The 19,792-nt window shown below is 38.1% G+C and overlaps 3 protein-coding genes across 3 annotated transcripts in view; 2 read left to right on the top strand and 1 right to left on the bottom strand.

Moving 5' to 3' along the window:
• Positions 1–362: 362 nt before the first annotated feature.
• On the bottom strand, positions 363–19,027 carry LOC134650423 (uncharacterized). Its single transcript, XM_063505378.1, has 5 exons — positions 18,880–19,027; positions 2,929–3,041; positions 2,265–2,407; positions 1,281–1,444; positions 363–496 (listed from the first exon to the last, which is right to left on the bottom strand). Exons 2-5 carry the CDS (start codon positions 3,025–3,027, stop codon positions 363–365), a joined length of 540 nt encoding a protein of 179 aa, XP_063361448.1. The 5' UTR covers positions 3,028–3,041; positions 18,880–19,027.
• On the top strand, positions 3,410–10,610 carry LOC134650422 (uncharacterized). The gene is made up of 2 exons (XM_063505377.1): positions 3,410–4,007; positions 10,547–10,610. The coding sequence occupies exons 1-2, from the start codon at positions 3,559–3,561 to the stop codon at positions 10,608–10,610; spliced, it is 513 nt and encodes a 170-aa protein (XP_063361447.1). The 5' UTR covers positions 3,410–3,558.
• LOC134650240 (RNA-binding protein EWS-like) overlaps positions 16,092–19,792 on the top strand; it is a 42,107-nt gene continuing 38,406 nt past the window's right edge. The window contains exon 1 of the mRNA XM_063505188.1: positions 16,092–16,273. Within this exon, the coding sequence (XP_063361258.1) occupies positions 16,241–16,273 (33 nt within the window). The 5' untranslated portion in view covers positions 16,092–16,240. The remainder of the gene's footprint in view (positions 16,274–19,792) is intronic.

Below are 19,792 nucleotides of genomic sequence, written 5' to 3'. Positions count from 1 at the left end.
AGGACACATCACGGATGTCTTGGTCAGGCATCAAGTAGGTAGGTGCTAAGCAACAGGAGTGCACCGACAACATCTCGCCAGTGAGATAAACTAGCCGTCTCTCAATAAATGCACTTAGAAAAAGACGGGCAGTCTAATATCTCCTGTGCTAAGTTGGTTGGAAGACTTGAAGGTCAGTGTAAGGCCTGAGTGGACGCTCGAGTTGGGCGTGCGGCGGGGCGGGGCGTGCGGCGTGCATGTTAAACAAATGCAAACGTATAGTAGCGGCCTTAGTGCACGCTGCTCAAATCACTTGTGAGCCCGACGCCACGCTGCACGCCCCGCCGAACGCTCCGCTTCGAGCGTCCACTCAGGCCTTACACTTACGGTGACAAGCCGCGGCCATCACCACGCACGGAAAGCAGATTGTGTCGCCGTGTCTGCGCTGGTGCTGCGAGCCGTGACTGTGCTTGTAGCCGCGCCGCGCCCGCCGCCGCTACGCACTGGGAAAACTCACCTGTGGAGAGGATACAATTTTTGCGTTTCAAGGTAATAAATTGTACGGCTGTTACCATACGGTGATACACCGGTGGTATCACAGCTATGTCATATATAATAATATAGAAGAGTGCGACAACCACGTGCATTTAACTTGCTCTCGTTGAATGAAGGTTATTTCGAACTCAAGCAAAATATTTCGATTTGGACACAAGCAAACAAAAGGGGTCGATACTAATGTAGTAATTTGTTATATTTTAACTAAAAATATATAATATAAATTATACTGTTTGCGTTAATAAGAACATAAAAAAAAAAAAAAATACTAAAAAACTCTCGTGAGATTTCAACATAGGTATAGTTTTATCCGTGTTAATAATACATGACAATTTATCATTTTAAGCTGGTTTTGATATGACCTTGACCACCGTCTTGGTGATTGACGCTCGACTTTCACTCCATTTGGTATGCAATGCACATCAGCGTGAGCGATCTTCGATTGTACAAGGTGAAAAACCAGTTCCAAACCATAACATGTCATGCATGTTGTAAAATCTAAATCTGATAGGTGCCAACCTTGTCGCATGTAATAGACCACAAATATATTATAGTACATTACATACTTAGGGAGGTGAATTCGTAAATGCTCCAGATCGCAGATGTTTGCCAGGCCATAAATATGCGATCTGGGGCTTTACGAATTACCGCCCGTGGTTTGTCTAAAGTTTTACGTCTTGCCTTGGCCAGGAAGTGAGATTTTCTCCTCGCGTAGCGCCTAGGGTGACGTAAAAAAAGTAACTAACCGATGGCGTTCCAACATTTCACCACATCCCCTCCTTCCTCCCCCTCGTTGTAGCAGTCGATTATGCGCTGCTGGTAATCGGGGCACACGGGCTCGAGACTCGGCAAATTAGAGGACCGCATCTCAATGCGGCGCACCAGTGAGTTGATGTCATCCACTGTTATTCTGGAAGTAGAATGATGAAGAGTCGCGTAAATTTATAATCTTTCTGTTATTCTCTCATGACTCTCATCTAATTCAAAATAAACATTAACTCTACTGTATAACTCAATTTGCTTAGAAGACTATGACTTTATAAATTTAATTATAATCACATTTAATTGATTCTAACCAGCATCTTTTAACAAGCAGTATTAATTTAACACAACTATTAATTTAGCCGCCATCTATGATTAAATAGAAGAACTACAGCGACATCTTCTAACCTTAGCGTAAATAACAAGCAAAGTAGTTAAGAACGGCTCAAACTCAGCCATAAAGCTACAAGTAAACGCCGCTAGATGGCAGCATGTGTATGTTACCTTCTATGTTAAAAACAAAAAAAGGTATTGATTGCCGAAGATGGTAAGAAAAAACTGTAAGTAGTTTAACAGCTGAAATAGATGGCGCTAAAGTAACAGCAACACTCTTGACGTGACTATGAGTGGTACATAAGTATTTGTAATGAGTTTTACGAATTGGCGCCTCTTTCGTTTTCTTTGATGATAGCAATAATTTAATTTAAGGATAAACTACCTAATGAATGGCACTCAGAAATACCAACCACTTGCATAAACATTTTTAAAATACGAGTCTAATATTACTATCTCACTTGCTCCTCTCCGAGTGCGTCTGGTGCAGACACTTCATCTTTTCCGTGAGTATCTTATCCTTGAGATCCTCCCATGGCTTGCGCGTCACCGGCGCTGCAGACGCCGCTCCTCCAGCGAGGGTAGCGTCTTCTACAAGCCGTTCTACCTGAAAACGTCTCATATAGCTGTCTCACTTGCTCCTCTCTGAGTGCGTCTCGTCCAGACACTTCATCTTCTCCGTGAGTATCTTGTCCTTGAGATCCTCCCTCGGCTTGCGTGTCACCGGCGCTGCTGCCGCTCCTCCAGCGAGGGTAGCGTCTTCTACAAGCCGTTCTACCTGAAAACGGCAATTACATAGAAGGCGGGGCCTTGTAAAATACAAGGTAGATATCTAATTTAGTTTAATCTAGCCACAATCTAGCCTATTGAACAAGGTGCTTGGGTTGACGGCAATTTCCTAAATGCATTAAAGCGTTTTCACATTGTCCGATCCGATATTTTGTAGCAGCTGATTTTCTTTAAAGGTCACCCACAATCCGGATATCCGAAATTGGATCGATATTTTCACATTGTCTGATCCGATATTTTGTAGCAGCTGATTTTCTTTAAAGGTCACCGACAATCTCGATATCCGAAATTGGATCGGACAATGTGAAAACGGTCGAAGGTAGAGCCCCTTTTTCTGAACTTTACGAGTTTTATATCTTTGTGATTTTTTGTTTAATTGACAAAAGAAAAACATAAATAATATGTTTCCATTATTTTTAGTAGGTACCTAATTTAATTAACGGACTACTTATAATAATATTTTTCTTATGCAGGACGCTACCCATTAGTTAAAAAGACACTTGTTCTCACCATTTTGTTGGAGATGCTGATGTGGGGGTCCTTTTCATCTGTTGGTGGCGCCTGCGGTCGGGAGAAGTGAGAGGCGCGGACGGACTGCCCGCTGCCCATTTTGAACTCTAATGCTGTGGAACAATGTTCTTTGTCGATTAATTACACATGGATCGAATGCAAACTCATGCTGCCAATTTTCAAATTTTTGGGTAGGTAACTTATTTGATAGAAAACTGACCGGAAAACTGTTATTGTCTAAGCCTATTCAATGTCATAACATAACTCATAGTCTATTAGCCATATCAAATCGTTATGCTCCTGCGACAACGACATCTGTTAATGGGACAGAGAGATTTTTGGTTCAATCAATATGTCACCAAAATAAGTTTGATATTGGTGAAATGAAATACCGTTTGGACTTGGACTATAGGTACAAGAATTATGAAATAACTACACTAAACTTCTTTAGATACTCGATTATACTTAATTGGTGCAGTAACTGATACCAACCGAAGGGAGGAAGAGATAGATATTCGAATCCAAAACGCCCTAAGATGCTCGGCAGCGCTCCATCGAGTCTTAGTGTCAAAGCTGATCAGTAAACCGACCAAGATTCGAGTCTACAAGACTGTAATTAGACCAATTTTGATGTATGGGTGTGAAGCTTGGACGCTGACTCAGGAAGAAGAGAGCAAGCTCTTATTAGTGGCGGAGAGGAAAATCTGGCGGAAGATTCTGGGGCCTATCAGAGAGAAAGATGGAATTTGGAGGCGAAGGAAAAATAGGGAGCTAGAGGAGCTGGTTGCGATGCCCAATATAATTGGCGAGATCAAAGCCACACGACTCCGCTGGCTTGGTCACCTGGAGAGGATGGGGGAGGATCGTGCTGTGAGAAGAGCGTATGTGGGGCACCCGGGTAGAAAACGTCCGTCTGGGCGTCCCAGATACCGCTGGAGTGACGAAACCCAAAAAGACCTGTCCGCCCTCGGAATACCCAACTGGCGCGAAGTGGCACAGAATAGGACAGAGTGGCGCTCTCTTGTGTCAGAGGCCAAGATCCTCTTTGGGTCACTGAGCCAGTGTTGTGGCATGTGTGTGTGTGTGTGTGTGTGTGTGTGGTGCTAAAAGCCTCCTGAGTTCACTAATATTACATCATCTTAATTAATCATGCTCTTACTAAAACTTCGCCTAAACTCCACTTATCATACAAAGTTCGAATTTCGTCATGTACCATGTATTGTGGCTAAGTGCTTAACAATTTGATTGATCTACCTTAGTTACATTTTTATCATTTTGAGATAAAAATATTGGCATTTTTTTCGATTTCGGTTCTCTCTAATGAACTTACCCTAATTGATTGAACGCGACGAATGAATGGGTTATTCCCACTAGTTACCACCAAGTTGTTACCAGTGGTAACTACTGGGATTTTTTATCCACCTTTTACCACTGGTAACTAGTGGGAATAACCCGAATGAATCGGTTTTAATAATAAGATGGCTAAAGGAACCGCTTATACCTTACGAGTAGGTATACCTATACCATCTATACAATTGATGAACGAAGATGTCTCATAGAATTATGCAAATATGAGTAAGCATGTCCGTATGGGCCCGGCCACATGTCAGCGGTGCGACGCCGCCGCCGCCGCGCGGCGCGGCACCGCAGAAATCTGCGGCGCCGCAAACCGCTCTGCGGCGACGCCCGCCGCAACGCAAAATTTTGCGGTGCCGCGCTGCGGCGCCGCAAAGCGGTGCGCGGCGCCGCGCGCGGTGCCGCGCGCGGTGCCGCAAAGCGGTGAGTTTCGCCGCGCGCGGTGCCGCCGAGCGGCGTGCGGCGCCGCAGATTTCTGCGGTGCCGCGCCGGTATTTTCTTTTGAAATGATTTGCATCTTCATTCATTATACGAAGATATGGGTTCTCCCAAAATTTTCTTTTCAATTGTTTTTTTATTTCTGCGCCTTCTTAATAGCGCTGGAAGTACAACGAGACATTCAGTAAAATGCTGCAAATTATGTTAAAGGTATGAAAATCGGTACGATTGATCTTTCATTTCATTCATTCATTTCATTTCATTTATTTCAGATACGTGATCCATAATTACACAATAATCAAATTAATTAACAATATAAAGTACATTAAAATTGAAATCAATAACAATAAATAAAAAATATAATATTAAAAATTAAAACTAATAATACATAAAAACAGTCAGTTAGACGCCCTATGCAGCTTATCCCAGTGAAGCTGGAAAGGGCCGTCTAGGCGCTCTGCCACCGTCTGAAGGAGGCTATTTAGGACATTTGAAACAATTTGACCCGAAGCACCATTAAATTAAAAAAAATGAGATTAGTTATCTTTTTTTGTATGGAATTTAAAAAAACTGTTTTGAAACCTATCGTGTGTGATATTAAACGAAAGGGCTTTCTGAGCCGATTCCAAAAATATCATATCATTACATTTCAGTAATTTTTTTTAATTATAATAAAAATAATTTTCAAAACATACCAAGTTTGGGCTTCTCCAGATACAATACCGTTCAATATTTTTTTGTAAAATATACCTCAAATTATACCTAATATCCTCATATCTAACCCTAAGAAAACAATTTTGAAAATAATTACATGAAATATGTTTTTTTTAATTTTCAATTTTACAGTGTGATCTATGAATCTCTCAATTAAATATTTAAATAGTTAACGGTTTTTCCAGAAAGTCGCTTATATCTCGGAATCTATAAGTCGTAGTAAAAATTATCTATGTAAAAAGTAACTGAAAAAACTCACCTTTAACTAAGTGCATTGCTGCCAATTTTGTAAATTGGCAGCAATGAACTTAGTACTCATCTGTCAGAGATGACAATTAAAATTAGGTTGGCAACAGTGTATTTTATACAATATTTTTTAAGTGGTGATTACACGAAGTATCGTAAAAGTACCAAAAAGATACTGCGTGTATGCACAAATACTTTTTTGGGGAATAGACAAAAGACTTGTCTTGACAACTATAACATAGGGGTTTAAAGGTGTGTGTACGACCTTTTAAATGACAAATAAAGGTACGGGAGGAGAAAAAATTAAAACAAATATTCTAAATGTAAATATTTTCAAAATTGCTTTATTAGAATTAGATATGAGGATATTAGGTATAATTTGAGGTATATTTAACAAAAATAGTAGTTTATGTGACTGCTACATAATGAGAGGCATCAAAATACGAGTGTGGGTTTAAGAAACGAACGTTAGTGAGTTTCTTAATAGGATCACACGAGTTTTAATGCCTAATTATGTACAGTTACATACACTACTTTATCTAAACACATACTTAAAACTAATTAAAAGATAATCTGTACGCCAAATGACGGTGAATGAAAACTTTTTTCACGCATGTCACGCATCCATAGTTTTTTTAAATTCCTAGACAAAATAATAAAGTTCCTATTCTCATGTCACTCGAGATCAAATATCGTGCGGTTAATATTAAAAAACATACTAAACTGACGTTTCATATCGATAACTGTTTTAATATCTATGGATACTAGAATAGAGACCCACTTGAGTTTTGACTGCTGTTCCAAATTTAAACTCATAAAAATTTGTAACGTTATAACTACTTATAACATTACAGTACAGTAGAGTCCGATTAGTACGACTTCGCATATAACAACCAACCGCTTATAGCGACGTAAGTATGGGCACTTGTTTGGTTTTAGTATGAGCTACTATGAAAGTACAACCGTTTATTACGACTCCGCTTATAACGACCGATCGCTTTTAACGACGGAAATTGACTCAAAATTCGTCCGTCAAGTCCGGTTACAACGACGAGCGACGTAGTTTTTACAAATAAATATTTGGTAAGAATCTTACTCCGTCCCGCGCACCCAACTCCCCTCCCCCCTTTTGCCTATACGCAATTACGCAGCAAGTTGAAATAGTCATGTGACTTCGTAAGCTAGCAAACTAAATAAAACCCAATTCCCATTATCAATGGAGCTTAAACTTCACATACATAATTATGTACCTACATAAGTTGGGTACAATGCAATATTTTGGTAGGTACCTTCGAGCTAATCTATGGACACAAGAGATGGCCATAGGAACTGTGTGATAAAACAACGTCAGCTGCATTAGATCCCCAAGAATTACGACTTTTTATTTTACGGGATTCGAGTAATTTGCGGATGACGAGTGAGTTGACTACGCGTACCTTGAAAAGTGGCTTCTTCTAAACACACAAGTCTCTCCATTTAAGACAAAGTGTTGCAATACTAACGTAAATATATATTTTAAAGGAAATGTTTTTTTCTTCTTTGATTGTCGTATAAGTATTAATAAATACAAAATTACGTAATTATTTTGATTAAAAAAATATATTAAAATTGGCAGTTCGTTTTGCACGACGTCCGGTTAGTACGACGTAATATCAGCGGTCCCTTGGGCGTCGTTATAACCGGACTCTACTGTACTTACAAATTTTCCTACTACCACAGATAAGAAAGTTCTCATAGTAAAATTGGTTGTAATAAAGCTGGTCATTTCCTACGGTTTCTGAACGCATTATAGAGCACGTGTGTAGATAAAATTTTTAACGGTATTGTATCTGGAGAAACCCAAACTTGGTATGTTTTGAAAAATATTTTTATTATAATTAAAAAAAAAATACTGAAATGTAATGATGTGATATATTTTTGGAATCGGCTCAGAAAGCCCTTTCGTTTAATACTACACACTATAGGTTTCTAAACAATTTTTTTTTTAATTTCATACAAAAAAAAGATGACGTCATAACTCCTCTCGTTTTTTTTTATTTGTTGGTGCTTCGGGTCAAATTGTTTCAAATGTCCTAAAGATTAATCGTACCGATTTTCATACCTTTAACACCATTTGCAGCGTTTTTTTGCGAACCGCTATCGCTATAACAACAGCAAGAGCAGAACACGTGTGAAGGGATCCATGTCTGATTAAATAACTGGTAGTCGAATTTTATTCTTTACTAAACAGCGTGGCATCGCACGCGGCGCCGCACGCCGCTTTGCGGCACCGCGCGCGGCGAAACTCACCGCTTTGCGGCACCGCGCGCGGCGAAACGCACCGCTTTGCGGCACCGCGCGCGGCGCCGCGCACCGCTTTGCGACGCCGCAGCGCGGCACCGCAAAATTTTGCGTTGCGGCGGGCGTCGCCGCAGATTTCTGCGGTGCCGCGCCGCGCGGCGGCGGCGGCGCCGCACCGCTGACATGTGGCCGGGCCCTTTGGGTCCCAGCCACCTTGAACTTATCGTGTCGATCCCCCGATACTATCGCTGCCATGCTAACCAAAGACGTATCTATCTACAATAGTTCTCATAAACTTATTGCGTTACAAAAGTGTTATTACCACTGGTAACTTTGAGAATCGCCTCAAGCATGCCAATATAAATATGATGACTATGAGATTTGTCAGCAAAATAACTACTTAAATTCTAATATTACTCAATTGTATTGATAGATAAACCATTTATTCGCTTGCCACAATAGACACATATTGACAAAAAAATAACAAAACTAAACAACAACAAACAATAACAATACCAAAATTAAAATAAATTAAGAAAAGTATTGTGTATTATCAAATTTATTGTGTGTGACCAAAATAAAAGTAAAATAAGAAAAGTTATGTGTTGTATAGAAAAGCCAAGGTTATTGCAAACTTTATTGGTAGGTAAAATATTTTACAGAACCCCGCAAGGCAGCGTAGATTGGTTAAGATTGCAGAAAACCGTTAGATGCACTGCGAAGCTCTCAGTCTCAACAACGTAAAGCCCTTGCTACACAGTCGCCGACAAGCCTACAAACCGTCTGACCTTGGTCAGTTTTGGTCAAATTTTGTTGGAAACAATTGTCTACACGGTCCGGGACGGACCAAGGCCACGCGGTCTGGGGGCTTGTCGGCGACCGTGTAGCAAGGGCTTAAGTCTTATGGCTAGGAATGTGATAATGATTAACCTATTAGAGTTCACCCATTCTTGACCGAGACCTTTAAGACAGGCTAGCTTATAGCTTATTACGTAAGAACCCTATGGCGATAAAAAATAAAGTAAAAGGCAATTTGCAATTTACTTCCATTATTTACATACCTATACGATATAAGCATGCAAGTAAAAATAGATACACATGACAAATGACAATTAAGGCTTTAAAAAGAACATTTTATGCAAGTATACCAGCTACAGTCATTTGGTCATGCATTCCCAGTATTCCCGAGTTTGTGGTTAAGAGCCAACAGGAGTGGTCATTTCTCCATACAAACGTACTCGACTGTTTCCTCCGTGGGTTTTGAAGCTAGAGCAATGATTTTTTCAACACAGATTAATATTGTCAATATCTGTGTCGAACCGTTTTGCTTTTTTTGATATTTTTGTTTTTTAAAGCGCTAGAGCCCTTCAAAAATGGCCAAAATGGCCTAATTGACTATGCCGCAATGAGAGGCGTGCTATTCAAAACTGACATCAATTAGTCAAAAAAGCAAAACGGTCCGACACAGATAATGTCATAATCATTTAGATTTCCAAATTTGGTTACGATTGGTTAAGTTTTGGAGGAGGAAACAGTCGAGTACGAAACCTCGATTTTTGATATTTTTACGCAGGATTTTTCGCCTTGTCCTTATTGCACTAGTTTCAGGAGCCGCTTCCGTTAGCGAGACGGGTATATTTACCTAAAATATTTTAATGTTAGCTCCTGTTGGCTCTTAAGTCAAAGTAACACAACATCCACTGGTGCGACGTGCGCCTGAGCAGGGCTCGCAGGCGGTGGGATGGGAACTGTAATCTAGCACGGTATCAGTGATCGGTATCGTAAGCCACAAAGCATGGCATATTATTAGCATGACTAAAATGGCTTACGTTTTTTACGCTATTAGTAAGTGACGTTTTGACGTAGAACTTTATCGAGACATACGCTTCTTTCAATTTAAAGGTATAGGGAAAATGACGGATGTGGGTTTTATTTTTTAATTTCAATATTTTTAAAGATAATGGATACTGTTTTTTTCTTGTAGTTAGTAGGTAATCTTATAAAATACCTACCTAAAGTTGTCATCTAAATAAGAACTGTATTTGTTTTTGATACCTATGTATGTTTAATATTGCTTACACCTGGCCAGATATAGCTCAGAACCGGGATGAATGGAGGAAACGGGGAAGCCTTTGCCCAGCAGTGGGACATAATAGGCTCTCAATAATACACCTTATAATTATTTAATGAAACTGATAAGTCTGGTAACCAACAGTTTTACACGAACATAAACGCTATCGAGAACGTAAATTACTTTCTATGCATCTCGCTCGTACTCGCATATTATTGCGAGCGAGATGTAACAGAAAGTAAATTACGTAGACGTTAGCATAAATGTCAGTTTTGAGACTGCCAGTGACTCGTGGTAAGTACAGAGCCCGTACTATGAGTCACTGACAGTGTCAAAACTGACATTTACGCTATCGATAACGTAATTTACTTTCTATACATCTCGTTCGCACTAATATGCGAGTACGAGCGAGATGTAAGGAAAGTACGTTCTCGATAGCGTTTATGTCAGTGCCAAACTGATGGTAGCCGTATAGGTGTTTAAAACAATTCAAGATGTTTACTTCTTTTTTAGATGCGGAGAAGCATATTACGTAAAAACTAATTTTAAACAGACCCTTCAAGCTCACCATAACTAATAGTTTACATTAGAACACGACCAGCATGACACCATAATAGGCATCTGCTTGATTGATGCCACCGAATAGACAATTAATATTGTTAGATTGTTACTATTTTATCTTCCTGGTTTGTGTGATTCACAACTTTTAAACACGCGATTTCGCTAACTAGTTTTATGACGTAGATGGGCTTGTATTTGCTCGTACCACCATAATTTATATGATACTATTCCTCGGGCCTCACTACCTATCTTCGGACTTCATCTTCAGCGGTTTAAGCGAGAAAAGGTGTCAGATTTATTTATGCATTTATAATATAAGTAGGGATAGGAGGCAAACGATAATGATGAGCTATTACCGTTGCCCATGGACACCTGCAACACCATAGGGGTCCCAACTGTCCCAAGTAAAGTGCTTTGAAGGAGAGTACGCTCTTTTCATGAAGGTTTGAATGTCGTTTCGAGGTCTACATCTTACAGAGCCACTCATATTTGGTCCTTATGTAATGGGCTCTTCTCTCGAATTTCACTAATCAAATTTCGGTCATAATTAAATAATTTTCAGTGTACTGAAGTATGTATATACTAAGTACAATGGGTAGTACGTATATATACATAACACTTTATACTCTCGCGTTTTGTACACATCCATATATCCATATATAATATAATATTATAAATGCGAAAGTGTGTCTGTCTGTCTGTCTGTCTGTCTGTTACCTCTTCACGCTTAAACCGCTGAACCGATTTAGTTGAAATTTGGTACACAGACACTTTGAGTTCCGGGAAAGGACATAGGATACTTTTTTATCCCAGAACTCACCCCATTTGTTAGGTTGTCAGTCTTTCCGTGACCACAGCTGTACGGCTACCATCAGTTTGTCACTGACATAAACGCCGTCGGGAACGTAATTTACTTTCTATACATCTCGCTCGTACTCGCATATTAGTGCAAACGAGATGTATAGAAAGTAAATTATGTTCTCGATAGCGTAAATGTCAGTTTTGACACTGTCAGTGACTCATGGTACGGGCTCTGGTGCAACTCAGCTGAAACGTCGGAGTTTAAGGTAAAAACAGTGAAATCATATCGCGGTAGACCCGTTTGTGTAATTAAATATGTGTACCTATATACATACAAAAGGTTAAAAATCATTTGATTTTTCTATCAATAATTCTAACCTATCGATGTGCTCACTTTTTTCTGTAAAAACCATACCCAAATAATGCTTCTAACTTTGTCATGAAGGTCAAGGATGTTGTATGTAATAAACTTTACTTTTATGAAATTCGGATTTATAGAAATACTAGCTTTTGCCCGTAACTTCGTCTGCGTGGAGGTAGTAATTTGGGTACTTCTTTTTTATCCAATCTGCTTTTTATCGATTCCCCGTACAATCTTTCACCCCCTTAAAGGATGACTTCTGGGATAAAATCTACCCTATGTCCTTTCCCGGGACTCAAACTATCTCTATACCAAATTTCATTAAAATCGGTTCAGTGGTTTAAGCGTGAAGAGGTAACAGACAGACAGACAGACAGACAGACACACTTTCGCATTTATGGATGGATGTAACTCATACCCTTATATCATAAGATTTCCCCGGAGAGGCAGTATGTTCTTTGTTCCTGCAATCGGGATGTCTTGCAGGGTTGCAAAAAATAAGACAAACCACCATGTTCTGGGAGTAATAAAAACAATTGTAAATTCGCCCATGCAGCAAATTACTCGCGACCGAAGTGAAACTTTTCAAAATTATTTAGGGTTTTATTTTCGTGGATGGATTTATGGCTCTTCTATTCTTCTTTTTTTCATGTTATTAAGTAGGTATGCCTTTAATTAAGAGGTCTACATATATAATTCTTTCTTTAGTCTCACCCACCTATCTATTATTGAGGCGCTGTCTTAGAAGTTTTGCAATCCAAAGTTATGTAACCAACTCGTTTTAGTTTTTAGTGTTAACCGTACGTATTGTTTAGGCTTTTAATTTAAATTACGTATGTGTACCACTTCTTTTAGTATCCTTGTTATGTATGTGACGATTTTACGTCTAACCTCGTTTTATGAATAAATATTATGTGCTATAGGTATGTTAGTTCGTTCAACGCCTAAAATACCATTTTATTTTATTTGTTAGAGCTACTTAGCATCATTTCCGCCAATCCCGGTCCTTTTCCGATTTATTAAAAAGGTCACATATCGTAACGCTAAAATAAACATGGTGTAATATCCAATAAGCACACGCATGACTCATAAAAGGACGGTTGCTTTTGCGTTATAAACAGTCATAAAATTCACCCTCTTGTGGTGACCTTATTTTTAAGATACATTGATAGACTCTTGGTGATTTTATTTCTTAGACAAATGTTGTTATATTATTACCAAATTGCTGTTACACTACTATTGATTTTTTTACATTTATATCAAGGAAGACAAACTGATGATCACAATATAAATTCTTAAGAAGTGAAATTGTATACAGGGGCCATTTGAGTCGTGATCAGTAATATGTTTTTCTAACTCCATAAACAACGAGCAATTTAATGCCCCTACTCTTACTAAAATCAGACAAGATTTTTTTGATTTTTTTGTTTATTTTTTGACATTTATTTTCTTTTATAAGTGGATTTAGGACATTACAACGGCTTATAGATATAGATATTTAAATTAGTAAATTGAATCGCCTCTTTGAATCGGAACTGTCATTGACATCCATTTTGTCATTTGTCCCAGTTAGAAATAAAATTTACTTAATTTTTCATTTGAAATATCTTACAAAGCTGTTTAAATACCACATTGCCACTTGTAAAAGTAAAATAAATGACAAAAAATTAAAAAAAAATTGTCTGATTTTAGTAAGAGTAGGGACATTAAATTGCTCGTTGTTTATGGAGTTAGAAAAACATATTACTGATCAGTGATCACGACTCAAATGGCACCCTGTATTGTGAGATAATCATCAACAATCATATTAGCGCGTCGAGAATTTGGGGTAAACTACCAGTGATTGACACTATAAAAAATATGTTGATGCAGCAGTAGTGATTTATCTACAAGGTTTGTGCCATAGACTGGTACTTTTCCAGAAAGGAAGCTTCTTCAGAAAGTTCTCTCTCTGATAATAAGCTTAAGATAATACATGTATATGTAATAACTATATAGTTACGATTCATAAGTGCTTGTTGCTAGGCCTACATGAATAAAGTATATTTTGTTTGATTGATTGTTCGTTCCTTACTAAGCTGAAGAAGACAACATTTTTTGGTGGTTCGTTGATGTCTTGTGTTAAAACTCTCCAACGAATCGTATGAGGAATGATTGCGGATTGTGCTTTTCCAAACATACCTCACTTGCTTTGTCAAATAAGGATGCCAATTATTACAACAAAATACAGCACCTAGTGTTTTTGTAACAATCATCGTGTCGCGTACATTCTGTACAACTTACCGGGAAGTCTAAATTAGGAAGCCTAGAATTAAAAGTTAATCGGTAAAATGTTGTCTCGTTAAAATTGTTGAACATGAATAAAGACAAGTATTTTAATAAATATGCAGAAATGTTGTAAAAACTTTAGTAAAAAGATGCCGCGAATGAACAACGAGAATCCGTTAATTGTTAGGTTATTGGTATTGTGAAGGAAAATGTACAGTACTTTTATTACGGGAGAGGTATTATATCTTGATAGCGAAGTTTAATTGGTTGCAGACTTATGCTCTGTTCACCTTTACGTGAAATATTACATTCGGACAGTAAATTAAATAGTAAATACAACCCAATAAACAATAATAGATACTGCAAATCTTACTTAATTGCATTAAAGCCAAACTACACCAAATGCGTAATGTAGCAAGTCACCAGGGTGCGTAGCCAACGTGCAATCGTTAAAGCTCCGCTCCGTAGCGAACATTACGTTATAGCTCCTCTACACGATGGCCCAGCGCTGGACAAGTGAGATGGCCATGCGATGGTTGAGAGCACGCACTATGGAATGGACCACGTGTAGATGCGTACGCGCTATCGCTGGCCCACCATCTTTGATGTGCGGACGAAAAATCGACACCGTGGCCACCCCATCGCCATCCCGCCGCGCCATATGCCATCCACTACCCTCTCTAGTCTCTATACGCTGGCCCATCTTAGTGGGCCAGTATGATGAGCCATCGTGTAGAAGAGCCATTAGGGACAGTTAGGGAGTCTGACTGAGCCGTGGTGTACAAGCATCTGCATTCTGCAATCTACACCGGAGGATTATTATAACTGTTATGGATATGATTTGTCAGTGTCAAAAGTGACGTTTCTGGTTGAAGAAATCCATTTCTTACTGGTGATTCGATTTTTAACGGAGTGGCTGAGCCGCTAAAGAAGCGAGAAGAATCGTTCGTGTGGTCAGGCTCATATTTTGTCTCCTGAATTCTAGAAGCCATCGTTTTTATTTTTGAGTTTGGAATCTTCTTATTAATATCATTGGGCCCATCGTACCTACGTCACAAGGATAAAAAATATATGTTATACGCACGCATCCAAAACTGCGTAGCACGTAATATAATTAAATACGTACCAACCGCAGATGTTTGTCTGAACGCCTAGTTATTAGAATATAAATAAAGCTTCAACTTATTCAAAGTAAATATTATTTCATTTTAAATTCTCGAATATTTAAGAGTATTTTCGAAATAAACTGTATTCGTGATTTAAGTACCTATTGAAAATTACCCACTGCTACCTAAGAAGTAAATTGATTTTAATCATATGTACGTAAAACAGTAGCAAATTGAAAATGTCACGTCCACTGCCGTTTTACACAAATAACAGAACAAGAGCCTTTAGAACGATTGTTAATGTACTGCGAACTAAGGTCAAGTGTAAAGATGCGCAGAACTGGTTTGAGGCGTACAGCGTAGAGACAGCGGGTAGACTTTTGTGAAAAACGCTCGCTTATAATATTACCTATTGGTAATATTACCACTGCGCAGCTCCATATATGTACAGTGAGTACGAAATTGCATGGAGGATTTATGAATGAATTCATTGATAAATTCTCCAAGCACTTTTATGTTTAGTAGCGTTGTAGGTTGTAGGCGTGTAATTTGCAATATTACTTCTTAAGAAATGAAAATGTTGCTTGAAAACTGAGCCGTTTCCATGAGGATCATAATGTTGGCACCGTCTATCGTGCTTTGCAATTTTATATTTTAATAAATTGCTAATGTTAATTGAAATAACGAATATGATAGAATTGAACTAAAACTTTGGTGCAGTGTACTCGTATTGTAGCTTATATAAGAAGCTTTTACTTCTGTTTTCATCACGAAATAAAAGTAGACAAGGATAAGTAACTCGCATGTTTATATGTACTAAGACTCTAAGAGAAAGTTAAAACAACGCCACTATAGTGCAATTTGCACGTCTCCTAATAACGGGATTCGCTTTTTCTATCCAGGGCATTAAAAAACACAGGGCAAGCTATGCTAAATACTTCGACGGGCCAACCCCATTGTACCCCAGAAAAACCGCGCGTTTATTTCCAACCGGCCACGCCATCTACCGGCGCGCTGACGTCACCGGGAGGCTGCGCGCGGTATATACGAGATGCGCACAGGTGGATCCTCAATCCTTTCCGTGACTCGCGTGAGACCAGTGAACCGACCATGCTACGATTTGTGACACTTTGCGCGGTTGCGGTGAGTAACCATTTTTAAACTTTTTTTTCTATTATCATATCAGCCCTTTATCGCCCACTAGGCGCAGCATAGGCCTCTCTTCTAGAGATTTTTTTCTATAGAAAGGATACATAGATTTCAGGATGTATCGTTTAAGTAGGTGAATAGACGTAGGTTAACTTGAACCTTTTAGGGTCGTCCCTTTAAAAAAAAACTGGCAATGTACTTTCATAATAAAATGAATTATCACTATGAGACAATGTTTTGTGGATCTACACTTTATCTTTACTCGTAATGAGCAAGATATGTTTATTATATTCCACATTATGATTTACTTCTAAGAGTTAAACTCAAAAATATAATGTAATATGTGTCTTAGAAACGGAGCTAATTAAATTTATCCTACAACAAATTATAAAGAAATCAAAATACAAAAACCAATGTAATTTTGTGCATTATTATATTAACAAAATGAAATGATAAGAAGTATAATATTCACATATTATTTTAGTCTTCATATATTACGTATCATGAGCACGTATAGGGTATGATGAGCATTCAGTGTTTATTTTATTTCATTCTCAATAAAATATTCAAAGTAAGTTTTAATAACCCTACAAAGAAGCCTGTGTCAGAACTCAATGACTCCATCTCCACAACAGGTTTATTAACGTCAAAAGGACAGAATTGAGCTTTATCCTTAGAATACCTGGACGTATAACAAAATGATTCATTCCAGGCATTTTTGTAGGCAGATTGACTGTATAGTTAACAATATTAAGCATTGGATTATTTGGATCAACGCAATATCTAGTCACTCTGTGATTGATTTGTCATCAACATACCTAATCTCACTTGACAAAAGCTTAATTCTAATAAGGCTTAGTATTTCTGGATTGAAAGTTCAAACAGCAAAACTAGAGCCTATTTAATATTATGCACATTTGAACATTCCTTACGAACAAAATCAGATGAGTCAAGAAGAAAATTATAGATTATAACAACGCTTTAACTAGATGTGTTAATCTTGTATTGAAATTGAGGCGCTAGCCACTCAAAGTGATAATTCTTCCTCTTCCTACCTATGCAAGAGGGTACCTTTTCTCTGCAGCTGACTGTATACTTGATCTTACCAAAAGCGATTTTAATCTGTCATTGATTTATGATGTTTTAGCTGTAGATATTAAAAGTTTTCTTAAAACGGAGCCCTAAAAGTACTTTCCAGGACCTCAATCCTTCTTCACTACACGCACTAATCATAAGAGCAGTAACTCATTTTGAAATCTCTTTCAATTGTAGAACATATCGTACAAGCACAAGGTATACAATTGAATGACATTTTAAAATGAGTTATAATGCTCTTATGCTTAGTGCGGCAGATTGCGTGAATTATCTTATTTATATTCATCCCCAAAGCAATTATTCAAATCAAAGGATAGCTCATTGTTTATTCCGCTTGCATTTCTTGGTATATTATGGTCTCGGCAACAGAAAGCTCACGCAAGGCCCTTTATTGTAAAACTCCTGACATGCAAAAGGAAATGCGTGTTTGGCTTATTGTCAATACAAAAATTGCGAAGTTGAGATCTATCTCTAATAGGTAATTGCCTTTTCAGGCTGTCTTTTAAATATGAGTAAACAGACTATAACGGTTACTATTATGTTATTTATATGTTACTTCAGGCTATTATTGATCGATAGCGCTAAAAGTTCTGACTGCTTGCTCGTGGGGCATTCCACAAAAAAAGTCTACTTTGTCGGGGACGTGGATCGTATGTCAGCTACCTTAATAACCTGCAGAAGGCTGTATTAAATACAGTTGAATTTAAATCTAAGTTATCATTATCAAACGTTTTCGTGTCAAATATCGGCTTTCAGAAGTGTTAAAAAGCGGCCAAGTGCGAGTCGGACTCGCCCATGAAGGGTTCCGTATTTAGGCGATTTATGACGTATTAAAAAAAACTACTTACTAGATCTCGTTCAAACCAATTTTCGGTGGAAGTTTACACGGTAATGTACATCATATATTTTTTTTAGTTTTATCATTCTGTTATTTTAGAAGTTACAGGGGGGGGGACACACATTTTACCACTTTGGAAGTGTCTCTCGCGCAAACTATTCAGTTTAGAAAAAAATGATATTAGAAAACTCAATATCATTTTTGAAGACCTATCCATAGATACCCCACACGTATAGGTTTGATGAAAAAAAAATTTTGAGTTTCAGTTCTAAGTATAGGGAACCCCAAAAATTTACTGTTTTTTTCTATTTTTGTGTGAAAATCTTAATGCTGTTCACAGAATACATCTACTTACCAAGTTTCAACAGTATAGTTCTTATAGTTTCGGAGAAAAGTGACTGTGACATACACGGACAGACGGACAGACAGACAGACAGACAGACATGACGAATCTATAAGGGTTCCGTTTTTTGCCATTTGGCTACGGAACCCTAAAAATAGCTTCACGTACCCGACACTTTTCTGGAATGCCCTTCGCGGTGTACCCAACTGGCGAGAAGTGGCGCCGAATAGAGCAAAGTGGCATTCTCCTGTGCCTTAGGCCAAGACTGCCTTTGGGGCCAGTGAAGTAAATAATATGCAAAACTGTATTAAGATAAAGACTTACCTAATCTAATTTCGAACGAAACTCTTCTCTAAATATCTTATCCGGACAGCGTTTTTCATAAAACACAATTAATTTAAACATAAATATTACACTTTAAACTAAATATTACAAAAATTTACAAACGTCACTGTTGCCACATTGTTGCCAAAGTCTGATACAAAAGTGACAAAATACAAAGGTGTTTGCGTTATACTTACATAGTTTATTTGTATTGTAACCTTTTTGGACCTTCAAAAAAGGACGAGTGTCTGTTCGGAATAGAAGAGTTGTGGAATGTAAAGTGGTATCCAGATGAGACAATTTTTCGCCAATCTGATGAAATTCTCCGATCGAATCAGCAGGTGCGGACACATAAATGCCAATTTTCATAGTAATTATCTATGGAATGAATTTTCCAGATCAAATCAACTGATTTGATCAGTCATGAGTAGTAAGCTAATTACTGTTTCTGCGGCACCCCCGCGCCTACCTGCGGCGCAGATTTTTTTTGATATTTTTTGCTCTATCCTTAATGGATATATGTTTACAGCTTCTGCGGCGGTCATTGCTTGTGTGGAGTGGATTTTTAGTATTGCCATAAACTAAAGCCACATTTCGTGTGCCTGTCCATTTTTTTGGTTTTGACAAGCGTGTGACTCCATGTTTTTTTGAGGTAGAATAGTTTATTAGGGGTTGCATACGTATTTCTTTAAAACGATTTATTTTATTAAGGTTAAAGTTTTTGCCATTTATTGTAGCCTCCCACGCTGTAATAATTACATCTTTTGGAATGCAATAATATTATAAATTTATGCGACATGGGCCGTGAGAAGTATTTTTAGAAAACCCATAAAATATCCTTCATTATTACGAAATGTCATGGTCCCCGAATTTTATTGTGTATTCAATTATAGAGCATTTCATAAAACTGATC

This window comes from Cydia amplana, chromosome 8 (genome assembly GCF_948474715.1).
Source record: "Cydia amplana chromosome 8, ilCydAmpl1.1, whole genome shotgun sequence".
NCBI classification, from domain to species: Eukaryota; Metazoa; Arthropoda; class Insecta; order Lepidoptera; family Tortricidae; genus Cydia; species Cydia amplana.
Note: the sequence above shows the minus strand (reverse complement) of the source record. Positions and strands in the feature narration are given on the sequence as shown.